Source organism: Diabrotica virgifera, chromosome 1 (genome assembly GCF_917563875.1).
Source record: "Diabrotica virgifera virgifera chromosome 1, PGI_DIABVI_V3a".
Classification (NCBI taxonomy): Eukaryota; Metazoa; Arthropoda; class Insecta; order Coleoptera; family Chrysomelidae; genus Diabrotica; species Diabrotica virgifera.
The window spans coordinates 218,405,042-218,427,449 of NC_065443.1; the positions used below are offsets into that span (position 1 = coordinate 218,405,042).

The 22,408-nt window shown below is 32.3% G+C and overlaps 2 protein-coding genes across 4 annotated transcripts in view; one reads left to right on the forward strand and one right to left on the reverse strand.

The window, feature by feature from the left end:
• LOC114330026 (trypsin-3) overlaps positions 1-5,182 on the reverse strand; it is a 95,284-nt gene extending 90,102 nt beyond the window's left edge. For all 3 annotated transcript variants that reach the window (XM_028279322.2, XM_028279323.2, XM_028279321.2), the window contains exon 1: positions 5,016-5,182. In XM_028279322.2, the coding sequence (XP_028135123.1) occupies positions 5,016-5,085 (70 nt within the window). In that variant the 5' untranslated portion in view covers positions 5,086-5,182. The remainder of the gene's footprint in view (positions 1-5,015) is intronic.
• Positions 1-22,408, forward strand: part of LOC114330024 (guanylate cyclase 32E) — a 965,459-nt gene that overhangs the window by 201,709 nt on the left and 741,342 nt on the right. The window lies entirely within an intron of this gene.

The following is a 22,408-nucleotide window of genomic DNA, read 5'->3' on the forward strand; positions in this document are numbered from 1 at the left end:
TTCAATTTGGATTTATAATAAAACGATGATGTTTCTCCATTGGGACTTTGCATTATCGCTTGAACATCGTAGCAAACGCATAAATTATATTTGTCAAGAGTCATTCTATCATTCTTTTTTTCTGCTCGGCTTAATTCCTTTTCTTCTAGGTGAGTATCATATTTGACTTTGAGAGCAAGCCTCTGATCAGCAGAAGAGTTGTTATACTGTAAACAAAGATCGCATTGATCTTTCTTGGGTTGAAAAAAACCCAAATTAAAATGGGTAGTAAAAATCTCATAAAACAAATGAAACTTTCCAGAATCTCGGGAATTATTCTTCTGTTTTTCTTGAAAGTCTCTAAACAAGTCAGTAATACTTTTCGATCCACTTATGAACTCTCTTGAGGTCGACGCTCTTAAATAATGCGATTCAATTCGTGGTATTAGATTGATAAATCTAATGATATCTTCTTTCAGATTGTCATCCACGCGTCTATGACTATTATGTTTGCCTCTTCTATCTTCTTCAACAGAATTGCAATTGTTAGTCTTATATCTTACTGTGCGAATCATTTTACTTGTTATTCCCAACGTATTGATAAAAAATGTTTTGCAGACTCTGATTTTGGCGTTATCATCGTACAAGTAGAAAGCAGCATTTGGTGCTCTGGGATGTTGAGCGTTTGAATACTTATATTTAGGTTCAACTAAAGCCATTCTTGCTTTTATAAACATACGCTGTAATTGCAAATCTCCTAGTGCCCAAAAACATTTGAAATGTTGAAGTCTTTTAGCCTCATCAAAATTTTCGCTGCATTTAAATCTGCATTTCTGATTGCATGGACTCTTCATTTGACGCGCAGGAACAACGTTTCTAGTCTTAGTAGAAATGTATTGTTCTCCTGCATTTCGTTTTATCTTTTGGTTATTTTGCTTCCATTTAGTAGGATCAGCTTTACGTTTCTTCGATCTCCTGGGCGATGTTGCAACTACTTCAGAAGTTCCATCATCAGAGGAACTTGAAGATGAGCTTGGCGAACGTTTTCTACCTTGATGTTCATTATAAGTGGGATCATTGTCACTAATATCAGCATCACTCTCTTCTGAATTCATTAGCGATATACGGTAATGTACAGCTGGAGTTCGTGGTGTTAAAATTACGGATTCTAGTATTGAAGGTGAAGTAGTTCTAGATGATAAAGACTGAGGCTGGGCTTCAATTTCTTTACCTTTTAAGATATGGGAAACAAATCGTCCTTGTTCCAGTGAACAACATCGAGAGGAAAAGCTGCTGCTAGAAGATGACGAACTGCTACTGTTGACGCTAGAAGACGAACTGGAACTACTAGATGACGATCTCGACGAACGTTTTGATGTTGAACTTAAAGGGATGTTCTCTTTTTCTTCATTGCTGACCTAAAAATGCAAAATAATATGTAAGTAGTTTATACATGTTAGTAAATTATAAACTTACGTTTGGGTCCTTATCGCAACTGTTTTCCCATTCATCAGGTAGATGTGAAACATTAAGAAGGTTCATAATTCTTCGCGATCGTGATGACATATTTCTTCAATTTTTTTGCAATGTATCTGTAAGAGGTTAAGATATGGTTACCCTCTTATTTAATACTTGTTAGTACATAAAATAATAACAATAATTAAGGCCTTAGTACCAAAAAACTTTGTAGTTTATGGACACAACTAAGAAACTCGTTGAATTATTTTAGTATTACAAGGATTTAACTTTCAATGATATTGTAAATCAAACAGATATTTTTGTAATAACAAGAATCCTTTAGATATAGTTCCAAAAATCATACAATAGTTTTAGTAATATAAAGAACTCTTTTTAAATAAACCCATAAATTTTCGGAAGTTTTAGAAATATACAGCATTTAATCTTAATGTGCCTTTATAAAACAAAAAATATAAAACAACACGTACCTCAAGTTTTGTAATAGAAGGGCTCAACTCGTAATGAGAGCGCTCACAAACACACCTGCTTCGACAGACATCGGCACCTTACTGAATGGGTCTATCTCGCGGGAAGATGTGTTGGCGGAGAGGGGAGTACGAAAGGGTCACATTATATCGGGACTTGCTTTATATTCTCCGTTTTCAATTTCTGTCAAGGCCAAGTTGTAGTACTAGTAGTTTTGTGCCCATTTATGCCAAAAACTCAGAAACGCTATTTTTCGAGATGTGCCCTTTTAATACTAAGGGTGCGAATATGTCAAAAACTATCATTTTTAGAGAAAAGTCACCAAAGAGCTTTTCTGTTTGGAATGATCCAAAAAACCTAAAAAAACTTTTTTCCATGCAAAAAAATAATTTTAGGAAAAAAACAAAAAAAAAACGTTTAAAAAATTTTTGACCACCTTTTGGTCCTGGCAACATGCAAATTTGTTAAAAGGAGTCCTTTTTGAGTAAGATTGTGCAAAAAATCCGAATTAGAATATTTTTCCTAGCGGATGCGCAGTGGCTTTCTGGACTATTTAGCAACAATTAAATTGTTAATTAAAAATTTACGGTCGCGGTAGTAACCACAATAATTATGATACATTAAATAACTATGATTTTTGTATAAAAAGACAATGTACCTATCGAATTTCCTTTACAGAATTGAAATTGGGCAATTAAGGTGGCCTCAGGAATATTTTAAAATTATAAACAATTTTTTGGCTTATACTAAAATGAATATCTCGGGAAATATTAAATTAAATTAAATCATAAAAATGGTATTGGAAAAAAAGCGGTAGGACGATTCTATTAAAAGAAAAAACGTTTAATTTTGATGAGTGATTCTGAGATACAACCGGTTAAAGTTGACCAACATTTACGGCAACGATATAAACAATGGGATCATAATTTTCGAACCATCACCTTTTTATTTTAATCCTCTTTCTTCACACCAATTCTTTAAAATAATCACAACATATATTAATATAATAAAAACTGTCGATATTACGAGTGAAAATTGCCAAAAATAGCACAATTCCAATCAAAAATCAGGTTGTAGAAAATGTAATCTGAAAGTTCAAAATCGGTATACATTAAAAAATGCATTTTCTCGGTTTCCCATGGAGAAATTTTCTTCATTCTTTTTTTGTTTCCAAGTAACCCGAGTAGAGCCATTAAACTAATGCATTATTAAATGTCAAACTTGCTTTTGTTTTGTTATAATAGATACGAAAAAAAAACTACATATTTAATACGAAAAGAATATATTAATACGAAAAGAAAACTACACATTTTTTCCAGTTGTAGACTTTTTTTAGATAAACTTACTAGAAATGTACCTTTTAACGCTAAAAACCCAAATGTTCTCAATTGAAAGATGTATAATTATTTACACAATATTTATTTAAACAAATTAAAAATTTTGTTATAATAAATAAATTAATTTATTATAACAAAACAAAAGCAATTTTGACATTTAATAATGCATTAGTTAGATGGCTCTACTCGAGTTACTTGGGAACAAAAAAAGAATGAACAAAATTGCTCCATGGGAAGCCGAGAAAATGCTTTTTTTTAACGTATACCGATTTTCAACTTTGATATTATATTTCCCCAGCCTAATTTTTGATTGGAATTTTGCTATTTTTGCCAATTTTCACTCGTAATATCGATACTTTTTATTATAATAATATATGGTATCAATATTTTAAATATATGAAAATTGTGTGAAGAAAGAGAATACAAATAAAAAGGTGATGGTTTGAAAATTATGATCCTACTGTTTATATCTTTGCCGTTAATGCCGGTCAACTTTGACCGGTTGTATCTCAGGAACCACTCATCACAATTAAACGTTTTTTTCTTTTAAAAGAAGTATCCTGCCGCTTTTTTTTCCAGTACCGTTTTCGTGATTTAATTTAATTTAATATTTCCTGAGATATTCTATTTGTTTATAAGCCAAAAAATTGTTAATAGTTTTAAAATATTTCTGAGGCCGCTTAAATAGTCTAATTTCAATTCTGAAAAGTACATAAGGTAGGCACAGTGTCTTTTTATACAAAAATCATAGTTACTCTTACGCAGTGCTGTTTTCGTAACAATATAGGTTCCGGTACGCAATGTTTCGGGGGGTCTGGGGAGTGTTCATAAGGGGGTCCGTACCCGTGAAAATTTTTTAAATTTAGCCTCAATAAGGTCATTTTAAAGCTATTTGGGAGCAAGGAAAAAATTCAGGAATTTGTCTATAATTTTGTTGTAATTCAAAAGGTACCGGTACGGCGTACCGGCGCGTACCGTCACAAAAACAGCACTGCTCTTACGTATTATAATTATTGTAGTTATGAATACGACCGTAAATTTTTAATTAACAATTCAATTGTTGCTAAACTGTTCATTAAATTTCCGTCGGCTTCTGGAATTATAATCTATACGAAAAGAGGTTTTATGCTACAAAGCTACTTAATTATTTATAAACAATTACTTATCTAAAATTTTAGTTGAAAATGAAAGATTTTGTTGGAAAACCCGGCATTTTCCGGGGAAAATTTTCGTCAAAGTAAATCAGAAAAAAGACGTCTTTATGCAGAATTTAATTACGGTGAATTTTTATTGGAGTGTTTTTGGTGTAAAGTTAAAATCTTTAAAGTTATACAGCAAAAATTGAAAAAGCACGATTTTCGGGCGCCATTTTGTTTATAAAAAGAGAAGCACACTATCTGCGGACTTTGCATACATATATTATTAATATATACAATCATAAGATTCGGTTCGTAATTAACTTCTCCCAAAAATGGCCTGTTCTCCGATAATCTGCCCAGACTAATAAGACAATGGAGGAGAAGGGCACGAGAGATATCTGAATAGAAGGACATAGCCAGATAGGCAAATACCCATCTAGGGTTATATGATACCAAGAAAGAAGAAGATACAGAGGCATAACGACAAGAAATATCAACAATAACCCTGTAGTTATTAGAGAGAATAAAAACTCGAATTATCCTACGGTATACTATCAATAAAAAATTAAATATTTTATATAAATAATAAAAATATTTTAAATAAATATGTTTTTACCTGCATCAACACCGTTGTTTCTCAGGTAAAAAGTACAAACCAATAATGTGATATTCCACATCAGATTCATGATTATAAAACTTTAGAATGGGCAAAATGTTTTCATCTATTATATTTTCAGATACGCTGATTAAGTGTCGAAATGGAGTTTATTGTTAACGCTTGCGATAAGAAATCAAACCGATAAATTAATAATTATACTTTTTTACAAATTTAAAAATGAATTATTAATAATATAAATTATTATCATAAATATAGAATTCATATGAAAGAAAATCAATTAGTTTTACTACGTATTGTCATCGACATAATATACGTGTCATCTTAGTAGGGGAGGAAAATATGCTAAAAGTGTAGTTACTCGAGCGTTGTGGGGACCTATTGGGTTGTGAAGAGTAGGTCCTAAAACCAAAAAAAGTTAAGTAAAGTTTTCTGTTTTAGTAGGAACTTTTCATTTTTTAATTTTTTTTACACAATACAATTTTATACACAATACAATTCAAATATACAGGGTAAATCAGATTGATATTCGGGTAAACTATGCAGAACTGTAACATGATACATTTACGCTTAGAAAAAAACTAGAAGCGATAGCGAGAAAGTGAGGGATATACATAAACGAAGAAATTACTAAATGAAATAGACAGAACAAGAATGCATACAAGGACAAATACCAGACAATAGTCACAGAAGTAAAATTATGTACACAAATTCGAAGAAGTAGAAAGATTGCCATACCCCCGGAGGGATATTTACTAGGTTATCAAATGAAGCAATTTCAAAGGAAATATAAAAGCAAAAGACATATTGTTCTGGAGCGAAATCAGGGATGCTGAATACGTTCAATCAAAAAAAGTTATTAACAAAAAAATTTAATATGTTTAAAAAAAGATTGTTTAAATAATTATACAGCTGTCAAATGAGAATAATTGTAGTCTGAACGATAAAAGGTACACGGTGATAAGATTTTCGAAAACAAATTCTATAATATAGGAAAAAATATGTAGTTCAATTTTGTTATAAATTAATTAATTTATTACAACAAAACTAAAGCATCTTTGGCATTTGGTAATGCGTTAGTTAGGAGGTTCTACTCGAGTTATTTTGAATTAAAAAAATAAGAAAATTGCTCCATGAAAAGCCGAGAAAATATATTTTTTAACAAAAAACGACTAAAATAATTTATAGAAGGTATATTTTTAAAATCCCTAAAAAGAGCATCCCTAGCTTTCGATTGGATGACCAAGCATATAAAAATATACCTATATAATACAGGGTGTCCCGAAAAGAATGGTCATAAATTATACCACAGATTTTGTGATCAAAAATAGGTTGATTGAACTTCACTTACCTTAGTACAAATGTGTTCATAAAAAAAGTTACCCTTTGAAGTTACAAAATAAAAATCGATTTTTTCCAATATATCGAAAACTATTAGAGATTTTTTATTGGAAATGGACACGTATCATTCTTATGACAGGAACATCTTAAAATAAAATTATAGTGAAATTTGTCCACCCCATAAAAATTTTATGGGGGTTTTGTTCCCTTAAACCCCCCAAACTTTTGTGTACGTTCTAATTAAATTATTATTATGGCACCGCTAGTTAAATACAGTGTTTTTAAAACTTTTTTGCTTTCTAGTACTTTTTCCATAAGCCAGTATATATCGAGATATTTTGAATATTTCTCGAGTCCACCACATATTTGTATATGGTTTAGTACGATTATAGAGACCTGTTAATATTCTGAAAATTTATTTGTAATTTACATTTTCAGGTATATTTTAAAAAAAAGCCACATCTCGATAAAAGGTGACTTATCAAAAAAATACTAAGAGGCAAAAAAGTTTTAAAAACACTGGACTTAACTAATGGTACCACAATAATAGTTTAGTTGGAACGTACACAAACTTTGGGGGGTTTAAAAGAACAAAACCCCCATACAATTTTTATGTAAATATATTAAAAAACTAGCCGCATCTCGATAAAAACTGGCTTATCGAAAAAATACTGAGAGGCAAAAAAGTTTTACAAACGTTGTGTTTAACTGACGGTACTACAATAATGAATTACTTGGAACGTACACAAAAGTTTGGGGGGGTTTAAGGGAACAAAACCCCCATAAAATTTTTATGGGGTGGACAAATTTAACTATAATTTTGTTTTAAGATGTTCCTGTCATAAGTATAATACGTGTCCATTTTCAATAAAAAATTTCTAATAGTTTTCAATATATTGGAAAAAATAAATTTTTATTTTGTAACTTCAAAGGGCTGTAACTTTTTTATGAACACATTCGTACTAAGGTAAGTTAGGTTCAATCGAACTATTTTTGACCTTAGAATGTGTGGTATAATTTATGACCAATCTTTTCGGGACACCCTGTATAATAAAACACATATAATAAAAATATACCTTTTATAAAGGATTTTAGTCGTTTTTTGTATTATATGGTGTACAGGCAACTACAGGAAAACTTTTTCCTTGTGGATTTTTTAACGTATACCTATGTACCGATTTTGAACTTTAAAACTATTTTATTTAACCTAGTTTTTTTGGCATTTTTAGTATTTTTCACGTGTAATAGCGATCGATATAATTTTATTATTAGATATTATATGTTATGAGTGTCCTGAAAATATAAAAATTTGTATGGAGAAAGAGGACCGAAATAAAAACATAATGTCCATAAGGAAAAATTTCCTGTAGCTGGCTGTATACCATTAATTACAACTTATTACACAACTTAATTGCATTTAATTACTTTTCATCAATCTAATTTTTAACTTTTTAATATTTTAGGACATTTTTTTTAAACAACAACTTTTACCCAACACCCTCTTTCTTTATTTTCTCCATAAAGGTAATAACTTAGAAAATCATACTTAATTTTTCATTGTCCTAGATATACACATATAAGGACAGAATAATTTTTTTAAACCTTTTTATAACAACTATTATTCCTAATCAGCGTTGAGTAACACTTACATACCCCACAAACTTTACCATAATATGAATTTCAGTTACATTAATTCATCCTCCATATCAATATTAAAATATCAGACATACAGAGTTCCCTTCCTCATAGTTTTACCACTAGTCATACCTATGTTGACTTTCTCATTTCATTAGGTTAGGTACATCAATCATCTATGTGCTGGATGTCAAATAACTACATACTTATAAGAATATAAACTTCAACCTAGACATTGCCCTCATCATGTTTAATAGTTTAAAAAAAAATTACTTATTTTCTCTGCCCTAAATGCATTTGATCATATGGGCAAATTATTCTTTTTCAACTATTAAAACAAAATAAGATCTTTATTTTAAAAGTCTTTCGGCCCTTTTCCTTAACGAAGGGAAGGTAAATGCGTGGCCTAAGCGTCCTCTATTTGCTTTCTCCTACTTTCGTCGTCTCTTGTGATTATATATTGTAAAATCCGGAGATACGGGATGCAGCCAGAAAGCAGTTTATTAACGAAAAGTCTTAGATTTAAAATATTGTTTATTATATTTTTATTTCAATTATTCTACTTGTTTAAAAGGTAGTAAACTTTGCATCTGGGGCTTTTCGTTGTTTTCCTCGTAATACGAGAGATGTCGCTAAATTGCGTCTTAGAGGTGGGTTCATTGCATTGCGATGGTTTATTTCCTTCAGAGTTGAGAGTTCTGAGCTTCACTGATGAGGCATGAGGATGCTGAAATAGCTATATGGAGATGGTGGTCCAACTCTGAATCAAATATAAACAAAACCTGCCTTAATCTTTTTTATCTTTTTCATTTTTACTCAGTTTGAGTATTTAGAAACTGTTTTTCGGTCCTTTACCTTGACGAAGGGAAGGTAAATGCGTGGCCTAAGCGTCCTCTCTTTGCTTTCTCCTACTTTCGTCGTCTCTTGTGATTATATATTGTAAAATCCGGAGATACGGGATGCAGCCAGAAAGCAGTTTATTAACGAAAAGTCTTAGATTTAAAATATTGTTTATTTTATTTTTATTTTAATTGTTGTAATTGTTTAAAAGGTAGTAAACTTTGCATCTGGGGCTTTTCGTTGTTTTCCTCGTAATACGAGAGATGTCGCTAAATTGCGTCTCAGAGGTGGGTTCATTGCATTGCGATGGTTTGCCTTAAATTGGCAGAATTGTTTGTATTTCCTTCAGAGTTGAGACTTCTGAGCTTCACTGATGAGGCATAAGGATACTGAAATAGCTATATGGAGATGGTGGTCCAACTCTGAGTCAAATATAAACAAAATCTGCCTTGATTTTTTTTATCTTTATTTTATTTTAAAATACACCTTACGATTAACTGGTTGCCTATCTTTAGTAATACACTTATTAAACCCCGCTGACAATTGGTTTTTAAATAACGTTATTTTCACTCCGTATATTATTCTTGTTAGCTTAATAGTAAATACTTGTAATCCTAGCACACGATGTCTGTTGTTATTATCGAATTTTACCACAAATAATTTTTTTTAAACTATTGGCTAGTGTACCTAACTACATATCAGTTCACAAAACTTCATGTTACACCGTCTGTCTCGTACTGTCATCAGTCAGAAACGCTTTCACACCTGTCAACTGTAATCAGTTGGCTTTCACCTTTCTCTTTGTGAAGACAGAGAAATCAACTCAACCACCCACATCCACATGCTCGTGGTATAGTCATATGATGCTTTGAGATATATCTTGTTTAAATTTCACCCATCGCTAGGGTATAATATACAACACGCCAATGTAAGACTTTTGGTCGGCATTTTAAGGGTTTTAACCCATGTATTTTTGATGGCTTAGCATGTAGAGCTTGTGAGTATAACCTAATTTTTTACCTTGGTCAACCTTTAAATTTTTTACTCTTGCCTTCACTAATTATGGTTATACTTATTTTAGACTTAGAACACTGATTATGCTCTTTTTAGAGCGAAAACGTTCTCTTTTTTAATGTAGCCTTTATTGGGGTTTTAAATAAATATACCTTTTACACAAAACCCTTTATCTTTTTCTTCAATTTTTTTAAAAAGATTTGTTGTCTTATGCCGTCGTTTCTTATACATATATTCTAGTCTGGATCTTCTTGTTGATCTCCTCCAAAAATTAATCTCAGTTAATAGTTACCGAGATACTTTATTTGTTTAAAAGCCAAACAATTGTTTACAATTTTAAAACACTCATGAGGCCGATCAAATAGTCCAATTTCAATTCTGTAAAGTACGTTTGATAGGTATAGTGCCCTTTTATAGGAAAAACTATGGGTATTCTGGTGTATCCTAATTATTCTGGATATTCATTCGACTGTATGCGACTGGGATTTGTTCGATTTTTGCCTGCTTCTGGAAATATAATCTTTTACAAAAAAACTTTTTGTCACCAAACTATTTAATTCTTAATACATTAATTAATTCCCTAAAATTTTAGTTATAAATAAAAGATTTTGTTGGGAAAACACGGATTTTTCCAGGAAAATTTTCGTCGAAGAAAACCGGAAAAAATATCTAGGTATGTGCAGATTTAAATTACGGCGAATTTAAATTGGGGTGTTTTTGGTATATACATAGTTAAAATCTTCGGAGGTACAGAGCAACAATTGAAAAAAAAAAAAAAAAAACAAAACAAGGGTAGGGGAGCCCAAGCGGGGATTTTTGCAGTAATTCGAGCGCGTCAGATTATCATATGGGGAGAAACCTGGTACCCTGTAAATCAGGGGTGGGCAAAAACGCGGGCCAAAATGAAATTTTCAAAATATCTCCCGGGCCGGAGAACGACACCTCGTACGTACGTTTTGCATACGCTAATGTTTTTGGCTGAGAAAAGAGATACAAAAATTGTTTGGGGGATTTGTCAACGGGCCGGATTAACTAAGCAAAAGGGCCGGATCCGGCCCGCGGGCCGGCTTTTGCCCACCCCTGCTGTAGATGTACCTCTACCATATATTGGCTCCAAACACAGGGAACTTCGTTAAAGGGGGGGGGGCGAAAAAAATTCTACCCTTAAAAAAACTCGAAATCGTCAGATTAAATAAGATAAGGTAAATTAAGTACATGCAACACAGTGTAAAAACACGACTCCCTACGGAGAGGAGTGGGGAGTAAATTTAAAATTTTAAATACGAATCCCGCGATATTTCGCGAAATGAACATCAGATTGAGAAACTGAAAAATACTCTTATTCAATATGTTTGAAAAATTTATCGAATGGCACAAAACACGACCCCCCACGGAGGTGGGGTAAGGGTTGCTTTAAAATTTTAAATAGGAGCCCCCATTTTTTATTGCAGGTTCGAATTCCTTACGTAAAAATAAGTAACTTTTATTTGAAACCTTTTTCGAATTATGGATAAACGGCGCTTTGATCGGAAAAAACGATTGTTGGAAATGAAAAATGAAATTAAAAATGGAAAGCCCCACTAAACAGGAAAACTTTACTTAACTTTTTTTGGTTTTAGAACCTACTCTTCACAACCCAATAGGTCCCCAAAGCGCTCGAGTGACTGCACATTTAGCATACTTTCCTCCCTACCAGTAATAAACAAAATAGCACACACTCTGCGGATTTTGCAAATCGATATTATAATGCTAGTATTGTACTAATATATGATGCAATCTTAAGATTCGATTCCAACAATAAAATAACTAATAAGAAATTTTTCCAAAAATAATAATTTTCGACTTCAAAAATTCTTCCAGACTTTATTGTACATCAAGTTAAATCGATAAATAATTTTTTTTTAGTTTAATGCCTCGACAACTACTAGCCATTAGCATGGTACAGTGGATTTTTCCGATTAGGTAGCTAGTGTAATGTGAAGTGTCTTGTTACTTTGCAAAGTCGACGTCATTGTCTTTGCAAAGAGACGCTAATTGTATCCGAACGTCTGCGGTCCCTCCGGTGAGTACCGATCCCACAAGGTCAGAAACTATTTTCATTTATTAATTTATAATAAACGAAAAATTTATGACCCTGCTGAGATTCGAACTCACGCCCATTCGGACCTTTTTATCCAAAGGTAGGCGCTCTTACCACTGAGCCACAGAGGGGGGTGATAAACAATTGAAATATCTAAGAACAATACTGAAATTTATTTAATCATTTTTTTAAATAAAACACATCTCTGTATCGAATTTATTCAATCACAGATAGGTAAAAACAAGACAACTTCTTACCTTCTCATGGACTGTATCATCTCTACCTATTTCGCTCTATAATTATCATAATATTATGCTCATTATAAACAGTGCTTCAAACGTGAATTCAATACATATTGTATGCGACAACTAAAATCTGCAATTCTAATGATGTTATTGAGATTTGATATTACACGCAAAATTGTATTCCACATAGAATAGAATAGGATAACTAGAATAACGTTCTTTGTTTAAAATAAGAGCATAAACAAAATATAATCTAAAATGTAGTGTGTTTCTATTATAAAAGACGCTAATAATAACAGCAAAAATAAGAAAGCCCCAGGGATTGATAATATTTCAACTGAAATTCTCAAAATTTGAGGACACACATCCAAAGATAGATTCCATAAACTGATATAAACCAGCGCGCATCTGTAAAAATATTAGTACATTTGGATGTTGAGAGGTGACCCATATTTTTTTGCAGAAATTGTTTGAAAATAAATCATAATATTTGAGTTATCCTCCCACTCAAAAAGGTCCGATACATTGTTTAAATAATCAAAATGTCAAAAATTGAAGGAAAAATTCGATTTTTTCTTGGTTTTTTTATTATAACTTAAAAAGTGTTCATTTTCGAGAAAAGTTGCATTGGCATAAAAGTTGCGTAATTAAATTTCCTACAATATAGAATTAACTGAACGTTTTAAAAATTGTCACCCTTGTTGCAAAATAGCAATAATTTCTAAAAAATCATAAAAAACAAGTATTCGCATTTTACGTTTTTCAACCATTTGTGCTACAATTAGGACCTTCATATTTCATTCAGAAAAACTTTATGATATGATAAAACAATACTGTAAATTTAGTTAAGATCGCTTTAATAGATTTTGCAATCCAGCTTCCGCAAAAAAAATTCATTTTTTCAAAATGTTGCAGCACTGAAAATAAAGCAGACAGCAAGTTGATTTTTTTTTGCATATAAAAAACACTGTACCTTTCATTTGCAATTTGCGAAATTAAAATCGGTTAACTACCACGGCGTAAGGAATTTTTTGAAGTAAATATTAATTTTTGGTGCTACGCGCAGGACAGCGGATACGTTCGCTCTGATTGGGCATTCCAATGACCTTTGATAATGATTGATATATTTTAATTTTTAGTACATTTCGAAATAAATAAATAAATTTGTTTATTGCAAAATAAAAACATATATAGTCCGTCCGCTATAACTTTTCCCATGCGGTACGATTCATTTTCAATCAAATTAAGTCAAAACAGAAAGTGAAACGTACGCCGATGTGTGTAGTATGTAGTATACAGTATACAAAATGTATATACACATCGACGTTCGTTTCAATTTATGCTTTGACTTAATTTGATTGAAAATGAATCGTACCGCATGGGAAAAGTTATAGCGGACTATACTCTGTCTTTTGAAATAACACTCTTTAGCAAAACCTTCCTTTGTTCATATATTTTAACTTAAAAAATAAAAGTGTATTATTTTTAAACACATGCAACTGTATAAACCAATTTTTCACAAATAAAATATGGTTAAGTTGTACTGATATTGTACTCCTAGTTTTTAATAAAAACAACTGGTTTTATTAAATAGTTTTTTTTTTAATTAAAGTGTTTACTACTAGTTAAGTTATCTGTACGTAATTATTATTTTATTACTGTGGAAAAAAAATGTCAAATTAATAAGAAATATACACCACCGTACAATCATTTTGTGAGGTTAGCTAGCATGCGGTTGGTCTCTCACTTACCAGAGTCGGAGTGAAGTTTTCGCCACCGCAGCTTAAAATGACTTCACACAATGTAAACACACCTTCTGATCTAACCAGTCCAGTAAATCAACGTTCGGATATCACAAACAGTTATGCATGAGCCGCTTCACATTCTTTTCCGAGTAAGACCCAAGCAATTGTATTTAGTTGTATCGATAATGCTAAACTGCACGACTATTTAATTCCGTTGGGCACAATCATCAACCCAAAAGATATTATTTTTTCATCTAGATTATCTCATAATAGAATCTCCATGTATTTGGCAAACATAACCGTAGTAGATAATTTCATGACGCAACATGGCTCTATTATATAGAAGTACTCTGCGAAGTTATCACAGCACGAAGACTTGTCTCTCCAGCAGAAAGACTAGTCTTGTCTGGTGTCTGCCCGTCAATTCGTCATCAAATATTAGTTGAAGAATTACAGAATATCGGTTTAAAGCTTATTTCCCCAATAACATTTCTTAACATTAGCTCGACTCTTCCCGAATATAGTCACATATTGAGCTTTCGGAGGCAAGTTCATGTAAGCCCTATAATATCATCAATTCCAGATTCTATTCTAATAAATTTCAAGCAAACACCTTACCGCATATTTTTGTCACAAGGTACACTCACCTGCTTTATCTGCAAAAATGCAGGACATATATCATCCCAATGCAATAACAGTTCAGTAACGGAATCAACTCATATTTATTCAAACAATGAAGCACCAAATCAAACAGCTGCAACAAGTATATTACACAAGGTACCAAACACTCAGCAGTCATCAAGTTATCCATTATTAAATCCCAGCCTATCATCTACACCTACAAATCTCCATGACTAAGAAATTACTAATATTTCTACTCATAGAACACTTTCAATCAACCTCATTCAGCGGCAATACCGTTTTCACAAACTTCGGAAGCAATATCCTCCAATCTATCAGCACCTCTTCCATTAGATACAACTGCAGAAAACTCTAATAAAACTGCAATATCACCACAATTTTCTGAAACAACCATTTCAACCAATCTTACAAACAAAACTTCCAGCTCGACTTCTGTCACTACCAATGAGTCTGCTCCAGTACAATCAAATGTAATAAAGCCACAGCATCTAAGTGAAAACTCTAATAGCACTTGCGAAAACGCAGGTTCTTCCATAAAACGCAGTATTAGTGAGATCGATACGCCTCCTTCAGACTCAGTAATTTTATCACAAAAGCTGTTTGCAAAACCCAAATCCTCTAAACCAAAAAACCGCGCTCATCTAAAGTCCCATCTACACGGGAAACTCTTGGAAATTTTATTGATAATCATACCCCACCATTCGTTTTAAATTACCACTTCAATTATCCTTACTGATTGATAATATCCAAGGCTCCCCTGACACTATTAGCGTCGTTAAAGAATTTACAACTGATATGTCCGGTTTACTCCATCTTTTACAAAGCAGCTATCAATATGCAAATGATAGATCTACAAAAACCAAGTTTACAAAACTTCAAAAGAAACTATACATTCATTTAGGGAAAGACAGTTCTGATTTAGACAGTGACTCTTCTGTAGACAATTGTTCAGTATCATCTAACTCCGAATCTGTTAACAACATTCAACTCGATACTTCCGTATAACATTGGTGGATTTTTCCATCGTCTTCCTATGCTACAGCTTCTTTTATCTGAACATTTTCCAGATATTTTTTATCTACAGGAGACAAACTTAAAGACCAATCAGTTGTACAATTCAAAACATTTCACTTATTTCCGCAAAGACCGTACAGATGCAAGTCGTGCAAGCGGTGGTGTAGCAATAGCAATCGTTTCTTCAGAAAACAATCTTCTTTTCCGTTTAATCCCAGCATGTAGCACATATTCAGCTGAAATCTACGCCATATACAGTGCTGTGAAACTTCTTAACGAGCTTCCGCTCACAAAAGCCCTGATCATAACAGACTCCCTTAGCTCTATAAACTCATTAAAACACATTTTTCCGAAACATCCTTTTGAAAAGTTGCTAAAATACCAGCTGTCCAAAAAGTTCATGAACATGGAAAAAGCGTCCAATTTGTATGGGTTCCCTCACACGTCGGAATAACAGGAAATGAAGAAGCTGACAGGACTGCACGAGCGGCAATTTTAAGTGATTTTTCGGAGCCGATAGGCAAGTGTGTTTCCAGTGACTTAAAAGCTTATTTTAAAAATAAAGTGTTATGTTTGTGGCGAAATGAGTGATCTCAAAATAATTCTAAGGTGAAAAAAATCAAAAATAATGTGTCTCAGTGGATTCCATCGTCGCGCAATAGACGAGAACAAATTGCGGTTGCGCGTTTACGTCTAGGACATACCAGGTTAATGCAATCTTACCTTTTCACAAAGAATAATTTACCTATATGTGATCAGTGTAACGTCCAATTAACAGTCGAACACTTTTTAATAAGTTGTAGTAAATATGACCAAGAAAGACAGCGCTACAATATTCCAAACACTCTACCAGAGGCTCTAGGTCAAAACTGTTCCTATGAAAATATAGTTAATTATCTAAAATCCATAAACATTTTGTACAATCTGTAGTTGTTTACTTTTGTTATTTATATTTTGTTCCGTCGCTAATAACCTTTTGGTGGATGCGACTTCTTTTTTCTAATAAAGAAAATTCACAAACAATAATCAAATTAGTTTGATTTTTGTGGAAATAAAATATGAACATACAACAAAATATAGAGTAAGAAAATAATATATTAGATAAAGATTGGAAGAAATTTTGGTGGAAATCAACTTGTGTGATCGAACACCGCTGTCCTGCGCGTAGCACCAAAAATTATTGTGTTTATTTAAAAAAATTCCTGACGCCGTGGTAGTTAACCGATTTTAATTTTGGAAATTGCAAATCAAAGATACAGTATTTTTTTAAATGTAAAAAAATTGAACGTGCTGTCTGCTTTATTTTCAGTCCTCTAACATTTTGAAAAAATGAATTTTTTTTTGCCACAGATGGATTGCAAAATATATTTTGCAAAATCTATTAAATCGATCTTACTAAATTTATAGTATTATTTTATCATATCATAAAGTTTTTCTGGGTGAAATTAGAAGGTCTTAAGTGTAGCAGAAATGGTTGAAAAACGTAAAATGCGAATACTTGTTTGTTATGTTTTTTTTTTCGCAATTATTGCTATTTTGCAACAAGGCTGACAATTTTAAAAAATTTTAACCACCCTCATATTGTAGGAAATTTAATTACGCAACTTTAATTTCTGTGCAACTTTTCTCGGAAGTGAATACTTTTAAAGTTATAATCAAAAAACGAAGAAAAAAAAATAGAATTTTTCCGTAATTATTTGACATTTCGATTATTTAAACAATGTTCAGGACCTTTTTGAGTGGGAGGATAGCTCAATTATTATTATATGGGTTAATTTCAAGCCATTTCTGCAAAAAAAATAGAGTCACCTCTCAACGTTCATCTCAAAACAGATCCGCCCTGGACAAATAAGAAACGTGTGGAACGCAGAAAAACTCCGCAGGAGGCTGGAAAAGAGCAATTATATCCTCAGTCCACAATAAGGCAGACAAACTCAGTTACAAAAATTATAGACGCATATCCTTTCCCAGTGTGAGTTATAAGGTGTTTACGTGAATCCTAAACCGGAGATTACTCTTCACAGAACACATAGGAGAATACCAGGACGGATTTAGACCAGAACTGTCTACTACTGACCAGCTATTCAACGTAAAACAAATATTAGCTATAGCCTGGGAGCACGACATAGGTATCTACCAAATTTTTGTAGATTTTCGACAAGCCTATGATAATATACATTACAAAATATATGTAATTATACAAGAATTTGGTAATTATTAGATATTCTATAATTAGTATATATTATATATTATATTCTATAATTAGTAGATATTCTATATTAATTGGAAAATTAACTTGTGTTTGTCGTAAATTGTAATATAATAGATATATAAATCAATTATATTACAATTTACGACAAACACAAGTTCATTTTCCAATTAGTATAGAATATCTACTAAGTTGTCATAAAATGGAAATATTTAAATTACTCATAAACTACTTGAAAGAAACAAATATAATCATTTAAGTGAAATACGTATAAATATAACAAAACTAATAAATTGAGGTAAAAATAAAATAAAAATCTGTGGCTAACGGACTCGCATCCAAGCCATTTTTTCACACACACACACACACACACTGGTATATCATGGATATTCATAAAGTTAGTTCAAGCCACTATGACCCACACAGAAGCGCAAGTGCTAGTTCAAAATGAATTGACAGTTTCTATCCAGATAACTAAAGGGCTAAAACAGGGAGATAGGCTGGCGCCTCCCACAGGAAGAAGGGCCTTAGGACGCCCACGAATGCGATGGAGAGACAATATATGCTCAGATCTAAGAACAATGGGGTTACCCACTGACCCAACTATCATGGACGACCGTTCGAGATGGAAGTGAGTTGTGCAGTCAGCCAAGACCCACCCCGGGTTGTAGTGCTACCAGAAGAAGAAGAAGAAGAAGAAGAAGAAGAAGAAGAAGAAGAAGAAGAAGAAGAAGAAGAAGAAGAAGAAGAAGAAGAAGTCGTTTCGGCCAAAGAGTTGTCGTGAAAAGTGGTAGTTGCCCTAACTTATTTCTTACCTTTTGCAATAATAATTTTACAGAAAGTATGATAGATAACACAGGTAGATTAGATCAAGTCAGTATAAAATAAGGACTACAAATGAACGATAAGAAAACTAACTTTACTTAATTTACTTAATCAGTAGACCCATTTGTACCTTTCGGTGTTGGGCCGTTTATAATACAATTCATTAAATTACAGTAATTTACAATCTTCTGAGGTGTCCTAGCTCTTAATGAACTACCTCAATTCCTTCCTATTGGATACCATATGTGTTGCTTCCTGCCAAGTCTTACCCTTACTCTGTAGTATCTGCGAGATGTCACTATTTCATTCTTTAATGGGTCGTCCTCTTCTCTTCTTCCCTATTGGCTTTACTTCCCACACTCTTTTTACATGTCTTTTATTGTCCATCCGGGTTAGATGTCCGAATCATGCCAATTTTTTCTCCTTGATTGAGTCGAGTATCGGTTTGATTTTGAGTATTTCTCTTATTTATTAATTTCTGATTCTATCAGTTCTTTTTACTCCGATCGTTCTTCTGAGGTATTTCATCTCTACTGCCTAAATTCTGCTCTGTTGTCTTTTGTTTAATATACAATTTTCTGCTCCATATATCACCGTACGTCTATATGTTGTTTTGTATATTGTCATCTTGGTCTTTGTTGATATTTCTTTATTATTAAGGAATCCTCTATTTAGTGCTTGGAATAGTTTTCCTGTGTTTTCCATTCTCTTGTTAAGATCGTTCTCGATGTCTCATTTGTTGTTGATTACTGTTCCTAAGTATTTATATGAATTTATCTGTATTATTTTTTGTTGACCTATCATTACTTCTATTTGAACTTACGTCCTTTGTTTACTTGATATTTTCATTATCTGAGTCTTCTCTTTGTTTACGTTTAAGTTGTATTTGCTTGCTTCTAGGTTCCATTTCTCTAAGTTTTATTTCAGTTTTTCTGCTGTTTCTGCAATTAATACTATGTCATCTGCAAATATACACATCTCAGCATTTATCATTTGCATTCTGTTCCAACCAATTTTTTTATTTTTAAAGTTTTCTTACATTCTTCCACTATCTCATCTATGACATTTATGAATAGCACTGGGCTGAGATTTCCCCATTGACTGACTTCTTGAGTTGTTTCAAATGGTTCTGACTGTATATTTAACATTCTTACTGTATTTGTTGTTTTCATATATATACTTTTTGTTGATTCTATCAGTTTTTCACTTACTTGTTTCTTCTTTAGATTTCCCATATATCTTTTCTTTTGATTGAGCCGAATGATTTTTCCATGTCTATAAAGCTCAGATATATTTCTCTATTTGTCTTTAAGGTTTTTTCTATTACTTTTTGCATGGTGAATATATGGTCTTGTGTGTTATGTCCTTTCCTGAATCCACTTTGTACGTCCTCCAATTTGTGTTCTATTTCTTTTCTAATTTTTATTTCTATTATGGTTTCATATATTTCTATTATTGCTGCTACACATAGTAGTGATATACCTCTATAGTTCTTACAGTCTCCTGTGTTTCCTTTCTTGTATATAGGTATAATTACTGCATTTGTCCATTCTCTTGGTATTACTTTTCTCTTCCATATTAGGTTATATGTATAAACATTTTTCTTTTGCTTTTACTCCTATATATTTCATCATTTCTGGTGCTACTTTATCGCTTCCTGGTGCTTTTCATATCTTTATCTTTCTTATTACTTCTTCCAGTTCTTCTTTTTCTATAGTTTCTGGATTTTCCGTATTTCTCATGGATACTCTATTGATGTGGCTTTCCTTCTCCATTATATTCGCTTGATTTCCATTCAGTATCAGCTGGAAATGTTCTCTCCATCTTTCCATTATTTCCTTATCGTCGTTTATTATTGTTCCTTCCTTGTTCATTATTTGTTTCAGTTTTGTTTCTTTGTTGCTTCTTAGGTTTTTCAGTGTTCTATAAAATACTTTTACGTTTTCGGTGCTGTTTTCTTCCATTTTTCTCCTAATTTTTTATAACTTTTCTTTTTCTCTTTCTTTACCATCTCTTTAACTTTTGTTCTTTGTATCTTATAATTTTCATATTTTTGTTGTGTTTTGTCTTGTATGTATTCTTTCCATAATTTATTCTTTTCTTTTATTTCTCTTTTCACTTCATCGTCCACCAAGATGTTCGCTTCCCTCTGTTGTTATTTATTGTAGTTCCACATATTCATTTATCTGTTTTTATCATCGCATTTTTAAATTTTTCCCATTCTTGTTCTTTGTATCTTATAATTTTCATATTTTTGTTGTGTTTTGTCTTGTATGTATTCTTTCCATAATTTCTTCTTTACTTTTATTTCTCTTTTCATTTCATCGTTCCACCAAGATGTTCGCTTCCCTCTGTTGTTATTTATTTTAGTTCCACATATTGATTTATCTGTTTTTATCATCGCATTTTTAAATTTTCCCCATTCTTCTTCTATTGTTTCTGTTATTTCGTGTCCATTGTCTATCTCTTTCTCTAGCTCTTCTGTGTATCTTATTTTCGTTGATTCTTCCCTTAGTTTATAAATTTTTATTATTTCTTTGTGTTTACTGCTCATGTTCTCTTTCTTTTTGATTTCTTTTGTTTTACATCTATATGTGGTTTCTAGTAGATAGTGGTTACTCCAAGAAAACTAAGTTCATGATTATTTATAAGCAACACACGGTAGAAATGCTAGATGTCGAGGGAAAACAAGTAGAAGGAGTTAAAAACTACAAATATCTGGGATCCTGGGTAAATTTAAACAATGAGCAATGTAGAAATTGCGCATCAAAATTGCAAGGAAAGCATTTATAAAAATGAAAAAAATGTTTGTAAATCGAGACCTTCCTCAGGATATTAGAATAAGAGCCTTAAGATGATACGTGTTCTCGACTTTGTTGGGTGAACACTAAATGTAGACAAAATAAAGAAGTTAGAAGCATTTGAGATGTGATGCTATAGAACGAATTTGAAAATATCATGGAATTCATGAGTTAAAAATGCAGAAGTGTTAAGAAGGTTACAAAAGGGTTGTAATATTTGGGCCACATTACTAGAGGTGCGAAATATGAGATATTAATTCTCATCATGCAGGGCAAAATTAAGGGGAAAAGATCCATAGGTTGTAACGTTACAAACGTCACATCTTTGATATTTTATTTTTAAAGAATTATTTTACCATATTTCCTTTAATATTTCATTAATAATTATCTTCTTCTAATTGGTTTACCCATTTTCCCCTTTAAAAATCGGTTGGCGCTCTCTTTTTACCTTCTTTTATTATCTTCTATTTAATATATCTCTTTCATTCAAATCATCATACTGAACATACCTCGTATATTCATACTCTCCAAATATCTGTATTTTCAATACGGAACATGCCGCTACTTCATAGTACTTGGTGGTACGTGGTGGTACTTGGTTGTCATTTTAAACGTCGTTTTCAATGACAGTGTCACTTCATCGACTTGACCCCCTACTCCCTGACATACACTGGAAGGGAAAAATTAATCCTTAAAAAGGCATATAATTCGAAAAATAAATCATTTTCTATTTCAACAAATCATCTTCCTCTTGGGTTTTTGGGAATAAAGATCACAGTCCTCCCTCAGGGAGCTTCAAGCCATCCACACCGGTGATGGAACTAGGGCTATACCAAAACAATGGACCATGAAATCTAGGCTGCAACACTGAACATCTTTTGCTGCACTGACCTAGGGCCTCAACATCTGCTCAGGTCAAGAGAAGTCCACAGCAGTACCATACGACATCAAGAAGATACCATCAGCTACCAAAAGCCATAAGTATAATCCAGAATTGTTAGT